At 34.2% G+C, this 9,046-nt stretch overlaps 1 protein-coding gene across 1 annotated transcript; it reads left to right on the top strand.

Annotated features, from left to right (window-relative positions):
• Positions 1-1,122: 1,122 nt before the first annotated feature.
• LOC107022039 (casein kinase 1-like protein 10) lies at positions 1,123-8,973 on the top strand. Its single transcript, XM_015222752.2, has 14 exons — positions 1,123-1,826; positions 1,963-2,003; positions 2,758-2,827; positions 3,178-3,326; positions 3,427-3,522; positions 3,759-3,829; positions 5,354-5,415; positions 5,512-5,575; positions 5,669-5,753; positions 6,081-6,207; positions 6,548-6,621; positions 6,711-6,774; positions 7,462-7,595; positions 8,403-8,973. Exons 1-14 carry the CDS (start codon positions 1,751-1,753, stop codon positions 8,661-8,663), a joined length of 1,374 nt encoding a protein of 457 aa, XP_015078238.1. The 5' UTR covers positions 1,123-1,750; the 3' UTR covers positions 8,664-8,973.
• The last annotated feature ends 73 nt before the right edge of the window (positions 8,974-9,046 follow it).

Below are 9,046 nucleotides of genomic sequence, written 5' to 3'. Positions count from 1 at the left end.
CTCAAACCTACACTCCTGTACCCCATCTTACTTCTTATAGCATTTTGATAGATTACATATAAATATTCTTCGAATGATATTTTCTTTACTTTGAAATCCTAGAAAATTAACATAGGTTATAGACATATGGTTGAGATCCGGTCATACTTAATCGGAGGTCTTAGATTTAAGTTTTGAAGATATTAAAAATCTTGTTGGAAATGATATCCTAAGAATAAGTATAAATTTAAATTTAGTCAAACTCCAATATAAATATGAGATAAAAATATAATAACAAAAAAAAGTTATTTTATCATATCTTTTAATAAAACAAAACTCACTTTTTTTTTTATAAAAAAAGAACATTTTCCTTTGATTATTTTTTCCTTCTCACCAAACGGCAAGCACACCCAAACCATTAAACCTTTCACCAAATCATCATTTGCAAGCAATTATAAATTAATAATCACTCAAAATCTTTTATTATATATACTAATTAATATCCTTCATTTATATTTATCATATGTTATTATAGATAGATATTTCTAACAACAACAATATATTTAAGTAATTTCATTAATAAGTTTTGAAGAGGGTGTTCATAGTACATAGACGATTTTACTCCTAAAATATTATTTTAAAAAACTTTCGACTCAATGTAATAAATCAAAATAATTATAAAAAGATGAAAATGAAAAAAAAAAAAAACGACTACAAGAAAAGAAATACAACTCATTATGAGCAACCACATCAATAATTAAAATGATAAGACAATCTAAATATTACAAATAATATATGTTAACAAATAATCAAAAGCTAGAAACTACATAAATAAGACTGATATTTTTATTACAATATATACGATATTATTGACTCTAACAGAGTAAATTCTTGTAAAAAATGAGACAACACTCAATTACATACTAATCTTTTATTTAATCTATGATTTCATATTCTCCTTTCTAAAATTATATTTTTCAATTAGTTCAATTTATAATATATTCCTTTTATCTATTCGTATTTTATAATATAATATATATGATAATAATAATATAATACGATACGTTATGAAATTATGTTAAACAGAGAAGAAGAGAAAAAAATAAGAGAAGAAGATACAAACAAAAGAATATTAAATAATTCAAAATCAATCCTTCTTCTCTCTCTGTGTGCTGCTTGCTTTTCCACAAAATTAAATTTGTTTCTACTTTTTCTGAAAATCTCTCTTTCTCTCTCTTCTCAATCTTCCCTCATTTGTGCCATCTCTTTTTTTTTCTCCATTGCAAGAATTCTTGACTTTTTTTTTTATTATTGATTTTCAGCTGTCAACAGGAGCTTAAGAACACCCAAATACACAATTTTTTAAATTTGTGCATCTGGGGTTGCAGAAAGATTGTTTTTTTTTATTAATGGGGTGATTTTTTTTCTTGTAAAGATAGGGTTTTTATTCATTGTTGGGTTATTTGGAGATGATGGGTGTTGGTATTTGTAGAAGGATGTAGCTGGACAATAATTTTCTTCAAATTTTGATTGATGATTTTTAGGCTTTCATTTTTTTTTTTGCAAGTTGTGAACTTTAAATTGATTTTGATCTCTAGGGGTGGTAATTGGATAGATGTATGAGTAATTTTGATGGGGTTAATTTGTTTCTTGGATTTGCTGGGATTTTTTGACCAATCTAAGTGGATGAAAATCTGAGTGAATTAATTATTTTGGCAGTTGAAATTGTTGTTTTTGGTGAAATTTCTTAAGTGGGGTTTTTGAAATCAACATGGATCATGTTGTGGGTGGGAGGTTTAAGCTTGGAAGGAAGATTGGGAGTGGTTCTTTTGGTGAGCTTTATTTAGGTATGTCACTTGGTAGATTTGATTCTATGGTCAACTCCATTTTCTTTGCTTTTGATGTTGTGTTATTTGAGAAGTTTATTTAGCTACTCTTTTGTGTTGCTTATTTCTTCTGCTTCTTGCTGCTTTATTGGTTCAGGTGTGAATATACAGAATGGAGAAGAAGTTGCCATTAAGCTGGTATTGTCTCTAGTTGCCCATTCTTACTCCCTCTGTTCCAATTTGTTTGTCTTAGTTTGACTGTGCATGGGGTTTAAGAAAATAAAGAGACTTTTGAATCTTATGGTCTTAAAGTAAAGATATGTACAATCAACCAAAATGTTCTTTAATCGTGTGGTTTTAAAAATGTCACGTCGGATGTTGGAATTCAAGAGTTGCCAAATTAGGCGTTCTTCTAGCAATAGACTAAAAAAGAAAGTAAGACAAACAAAATTAAAATGGAGTGAATGTTAATTTTCGCTGCTTAGTGTTTGGTCATGCCATTCAGTTGTTGCTACATTATGTTTATGTAGTTATGGCAGACTGAATACAACACAATGGGTAGAGACTCTAAAATCTGTGTAGAGATTAGAGTATGAAATATAGAGAACCACCAACATAAATTATTCAAATTGGAATGAAATGAGTCAAAATATAAGGGAACGTATAAAAAGATGATTCGTACTCATCCAAATAAAAAGATGATTCATATAGTCGACCCCAACTATCTTGAGATTGAGTTGTAGTTGATTGATTGAATTATTGATATGCCATTTAGTTCCTCTTCTATTATTATTAAAAAAGTTATAGCACTAAAATGGTAAGAAACAACTACTCTTCTGATTTTGCATTGCACTTACATATGGTTATTGTTTCACTCTTCCAAAATCTTACATATTGATTGCTTTCCTATTTAGTGGAACTGTTCATCTTATCTTGTTACTGCAACTATCAGGAATCTGTCAAGACAAAGCACCCTCAACTTCATTACGAGTCAAAAATATATATGCTTCTCCAAGGAGGAAGTAAGTCTCTCTTCATGTCCTTTTCATATTTTGGGGTTTCTATCAATGATGCAACTGTGATGATTACTCTGGAATACCATCAAAAGAAAAGGATGGTATTATTATATGCTATTTGTCAGTAGTTCAATTAACTGACCCCTTCTTCCCTAATTATGAGCATGAATGAGCCCTTTTATATACGTACTTGGGTACTTTCTGTCTTCTTTTACATGATGTCTATTCAGATTAGAAAATATTTGGTAGAATCAAAGTAGCAACTAATTAGTTCTATGTGTTTTATCGAATCAATTATCTTTTGGAAATGTGATGAATAGATTATTGACTCCTTATCTCTTTCGTTAATTATGAAGCCGGGATTCCCAATCTCAAATGGTTTGGAGTTGAGGCTGAGTACAATGTGATGGTCATTGACCTTCTTGGACCAAGTTTGGAAGACCTCTTCAACTATTGCAATAGGAAGTTCACTTTGAAAACAGTTTTAATGCTTGCAGATCAACTAGTAAGTACTTCTTTGACATGCCACTCCTTTCAGAGATTAGCTTCTTTATAACCATTGATTATGAGTCTGATGTAATATTCTTGCTGTATGTCATTTTCAGATTAATAGAGTTGAGTATATGCACTCACGAGGATTTCTCCACCGTGATATAAAGCCAGACAACTTTTTAATGGGCCTAGGTCGCAAAGCAAATCAGGTATTTATTCATGTCCTGTCAGAATTTGAAAAGGCTTCTAATATATGTCATGTCAATATTCCTTCATGGCTTAACCTAAACTGGTATAGGTACACGTCTCTCTTTGCTAGTTCAGTTTTTAGTTACATCACTGAATGTCATATCAGTGCTAAAGTAAGAGCTTCAAGGAAAAAGATATGTTGCATAATTTGGAAGTCCTTATATTGGAATACGATTGATTCTAACACTAATGACAGGTTTATGCCATCGACTTCGGGCTTGCCAAAAAGTATAGGGACCTACAGACTCACAAGCATATACCATACAGGTAATCACACTTTGTTACTTGACTGGTCCTTGCAGTTGTCCTGTTTTGTCTTTCCGGATGCCAATTTCACTGCTTTATAAGGAAAAGGGTTTTGATTCTCTTTTAGTGCTCCTAGCAATATTCCATTGTCAAGATTTATGTTTGTTGCCTACTGTTTTTTTCCTTTTCTTTATATGTTCATTTTATATAGAGAGAGCATACTAGGATAGATAGGATCCAAATCTATTCGGGACAAGGTGGGAGTGGCCTCCGTGGTGGATAAGATGCGGGAGGCAAGGCTGAGATGGTTCGGGCATAGAGAGAAATTTAGTATCATTAAGCCATGGCTACTTTGTTGATGTTACTCAAAATACATAGTCACTAGGGTACAAAAATGAATTTCTCTGAAAATGGGATTTCACTAGATTTAAATTTGTAAAGTATGAAATTCGATTAATCTCCTACTGTATCCCATTAAGATTGTTGTAGCCAGCTTTTTCTTGTTTCCAAGTCTTAGTTGAAAGAAAGAACCTACTGAAAGGTCTTTGCTATTGATGGCCTTGGCAACCATTGATTGTTGAATGGGAAAAGGGTTAAAAATGCCCTCAACGCATGGAAAATAGATCAAAAATGCCCTCCTTCCACCTATTAGATCAAAAATGCCCTTGAGGTTATTTTTAAAGTTAAAAATGCCCTTCTTTAACAGAATTTTGACATGACATAAATGAATTTTTAAATTAAACACATGTCATAAAAGTATTGGTCCACGTAATTTTTTATCCAACTCAGAGAATTTGATCGATGATTGCATTGGACTTCCATCTTCCTGTTTCTTATTATTGAGGAACAAGTGCTCACTTCCACCAAAAACTTGATTGCATCCCAATGTGCCACCAGTAACCTTCGTCTGCACATGGTGACAATCCCCGCAGTGGAACCACCGATTGATATTCGTGACCACGGTCCGTCCGACTGTCCTACGAAGGTCTAGTTTTCTTGATCAATCATATATGAGTACGCAACAAGAATTTTATACGATCCAGGATTAAATCCAAACCACAACAACAATGTTCCCAATAGATTTCGGTCTTTGACGCTCAATCAAAGCAACTGTGGTGAAATCCGTTCAATAAATTAAGTAGATTCGGAAAAAAAAAATTAGTTGGGTTATATCAAAAAAGGTAGTACAGTTCCATTGAGTTGGGTAAAAAATTCATGTGGACCAATACTTTAACGCCACGTGTTTAATTTGTAAATTTATTTATGTCATATTATAATTCTGTTAAAGAAGAGCATTTTTAACCTTAAAAATAACCCTAAGGGCATTTTTGATCTAATAGGTGGAAGGATGGCATTTTTGATCTATTTTCGATATGCTGAGGGCATTTTTAACCCTTTCCCCTTGTTGAATTGGCTGGCGCTACTAGTTTGTGTTATAAAATCTTCTATTGATCTAATGTTGGTTTTTCACTTTGTTTCTTTTCCTCAATGATGCATTCATACCTGGAATGCCTCTGATGTGTTTTTTTCCTAATATTCTTCCAGAGAAAACAAGAATCTGACCGGCACAGCTCGTTATGCCAGTGTCAACACACACCTTGGAGTTGGTAGGTGTATATCATTTAGGTTGTCAAATTAACCTGGGGACTACTGAAGATCTAGAGTCATTTCTAACTCATAATTTGTTTTCTTTTCCTGGCCAGAGCAAAGCAGGAGAGATGATTTGGAATCTCTTGGCTATGTGCTTATGTATTTTCTTAGAGGAAGGTAATTTTACCTTTTCGTTTTGGCATCTTTCTGTGGCTTCCTGATGTAAATTGTAGAGTTGTTTGCTGACCTGGTGACACCTTCTTGGTTCAGCCTTCCATGGCAGGGTCTGAAAGCTGGTACCAAAAAACAGAAATATGATAAAATCAGTGAGAAGAAGATGTTAACTCCAATAGAGGTACTTGTTATGATCATCAAAGCATCTTAGTTATGTGACACCATCATCACCTTTTTTGAATTATGAAAGCATCTATCATGACACCCCCAGCCATCCTTATGTCATTTTATCTTGTCAAGCTATGATAGAAATTCTTCACTTCAACCTGGTTTCTGTTTGAAGTAGATATCACTCAATGTATTGATCCTGGCTATCCTAATATATCTTGAGCTGGTTTTGGATGAAATATGGCCTTAGTTTAGGCTGTTCACCTGTTGATTGCATTATCTGCTAGCGATATGAATCATCTGATGAGGCAATTCACACATGATTCAATTTCTGTAACAGGTGCTATGCAAATCCTATCCTTCAGAATTTACATCATACTTCCACTATTGTCGATCGTTACGGTTTGAAGATAAACCTGACTATTCATACTTGAAGAGGCTGTTCAGAGATTTGTTTATTCGTGAAGGTAAATAATACTTCTTCTGTCCCAATTTATGTGGCGGTATTTGACTGGGCACGAAGTTTAAAAAAGTAAAGGAAGTTTTTTAAAAAATTGTGGTCTAATACAAGACAAACATTTTGTGGCTGTAGTCCCTCTCATTAAGGATAAAATGGAAAATTTAAAGTTAAATTGTTTGTAAATAAAGAAGTATAACATTCTTTTGGGACAGTCTAAAAAGTACAAAATGAGTACTCCGCTTTTTACATATATTTGGGTCCAAAAGTTGTCTAATTGTAACTACTCAATTCTTGTCCTTATAGATGTGTATTTTAGTCTCTTAATCTTAATCTATGACATTACACAGGTTATCAATTTGACTATGTTTTTGACTGGACCATTTTGAAGTATCCTCAGATCGGTGCCAGTTCTAGAGGACGGGTTAGTGCTGCTCAAACGTTCCTTCGGATTATTACTTTTCACTCTACTTGGTTATTATGAACGATACTAGTGCATTTTCTTGCTTCCAGCTTCCTGGTGGAAGTGCCGGACTAAATGCTGGGCCATCTGCTGAAAGACCAGGACGGACATCAGGTATTATAGCTGAACAGAAGTAGGATATTCTCAAAAGTTACACTCTTTACTTTTAGTAGTTCCATTAATTAATTAAAGATGAATTTCAATAGGTTGGTTAGTACCTTTTGGTCTTTAGTTATTTCGTGAGTGAAGACCCAAAAACACACCTAAAAGTATTCCCTTTTTTCGAGTTTCATACCTGAACTATCAGGTTTGCTCGCACAAGTTTCCTACCTGAACTATCACCAACCATTCATCAAAACACACCTTAACTATCAATTGCTCCGTTTTCCTCCCTAAACGATGGTGATGTTTCACGTAGGAAAAGAGAAATCTGATAGTTGAGGTGTGATTTGATAAATAGTTGGTTAGTTCAGGTAGGAGAGTATAGTTCAAATTGAAAAACCGTGATATGTTAGGTGTTTTTAGCCTTTTAGCTCTTATTTCGTTAAGATAAGGTTCAGAAACTATATCCTATCTATGAGTTCTTGTTCAAGATTTTGCATATTGTATAACCTGGAACATGTGTTCCTTGCTTCATGAATTATAAGTTTTCTGCCCCTTGCTGGAACTTCTGATTTTCTATGATGCTTCATGAATATTATATGTGAGCTTCTCATGCTAAAGTTGAACAACATTACTGCTGCTTCTGCCAATTTATCATTGATTGACACTTGACAAAAAATTTATAATTCTGTAATCCAGTCGGACAAGATATTCGAGACAGATTTTCTGGTGCTGTTGAAGCATTTTCTAGAAGGAATGCTTCTGGTACGGGAAAGCATGGGGAACACTCCAGACAAAAGACTTCAGAGGACATGACTTCATCTAAAGATGTGGTAATCATTCCCTATTGTCTAAGAAAGAAAAAGATCCATTTCTTTCAATTCCATTCAGAGTTGGGGCTGTTTTAGCTGCCTTCTATGTTCTTGCATAATGTGGTAACTTGCCAATCTTTGTACTTTTTTTAAAAGTAGTAACCACTAACTACTAGCTAGCTATCTGCTTAGAACTTCTTCATTTATAGGTGTGTATTAACCCTATCTTCTAAAATAATAGTAGAATAACTATGCCTCAATCCTGAACAAAAATTGTTGTGGAAGAGAAACTAAATTTATTAACTCATTGTAATATGTTACTTGTCTCCTTGCGCCCCATACAAGTCACGGGTTCGAGGTGTGGAATCAGCCACTGATGCTTGCATCAAGGTAGGCGGGTAACTGGCTACATTACACTCTTGGGGTGTAGCCCTTCTTCGGATCCATCATAAACATGGGATGTTTCTTTCACTGCGCTGCCTTTCTTTGAAATAGATGTATATATATATTTCCTTCATGGTATGAGCATCCAAAAAACTGGCATTAGCCAGGGTGGAGCTAGAGGTATTGAAGGGGGTTCAATTGAATCTTCCTCGTAAAAAATCGTACTGTGTTCTAGTTCCCCCTTGACATAAGGAAAGCTTCTTGTGTAGTAGCATAGGTGGCAAAATATTCCATTGCTTTAGGTCGTAGGTTCGCAGGTGTTGTGTTTTTGCATGCTTTTAGTCCCCTTATTTGATTTTCCTAGTTCCGCCTTTGCATTTCGCTGTCTGGATTTTATGCTTTGCCTAAGTAGTACTATCAATAAAATCTTCTTGTATGTTGCAGCAAGCTGATTCAGAAAGAGGCCGTACTTCGAGAAACGGAAGCTCTTCAAAAAGGGCTGCCATTTCTAGCAGCAGACCAAGCTCTTCTGGTGATCCCACCATCACTGATAGTCGATCGAGCAGACTAGTGTCAAGCAATGGGCGTGTGTCTACCACACAAAGAATTCATTCAGGTATCGAACCAAAACCATCACCATTCTCACGTAAGGGGACACGTGATGACCCTCTTCGGAGCTTCGAGTTTCTTTCAATCCGAAAGTAGAAAAAAAGCATGTCACTTGTACTTGTATAAAGAGAGAATTTCCTGTTTGTTTTGGAACATCCCAATCCTTTTAAGTGTTGTATATTGGAAATGTTTCTATGTGACAACTAAAGCTTATCCCAAACTTCCAATTGCTCCTTGTTTTGGTTTTGATTTTAGAGCTTGAGTTCTGGCCATCTGTAAAAACCTTTCGACTCATCCAAAGAATTGATGAGCAAGAAGTGCTAGAGTTTCATACATGTACACTCAGATAGTATGTATTATTTATATATACTATTATTGTACCAATGAATATTATCTTTTTTATTAAGTATTAGGATGAACCTTTCATCGAACAGTGGTGTTCGGACGAATTTACAAATATTTCAAATATCTCACCGAAT

This window comes from Solanum pennellii, chromosome 6 (assembly GCF_001406875.1).
Source record: "Solanum pennellii chromosome 6, SPENNV200".
NCBI lineage: Eukaryota > Viridiplantae > Streptophyta > Magnoliopsida > Solanales > Solanaceae > Solanum > Solanum pennellii.
The sequence above is the reverse complement of the archived record's forward strand: the minus strand, read 5'-3'. Positions and strand labels throughout refer to the sequence as shown.

Bases quoted from the DNA above. Each gene is read 5' to 3' on its own strand.
- LOC107022039 (XM_015222752.2), top strand. From the start codon at position 1,751: ATGGATCATGTTGTGGGTGGGAGGTTTAAGCTTGGAAGGAAGATTGGG. The intron at 3,327-3,426 runs GTAAGTACTTCT...TGTCATTTTCAG, and splicing joins TAATGCTTGCAGATCAACTA to ATTAATAGAGTTGAGTATAT. The intron at 6,775-7,461 runs GTATTATAGCTG...TCTGTAATCCAG, and splicing joins AAGACCAGGACGGACATCAG to TCGGACAAGATATTCGAGAC.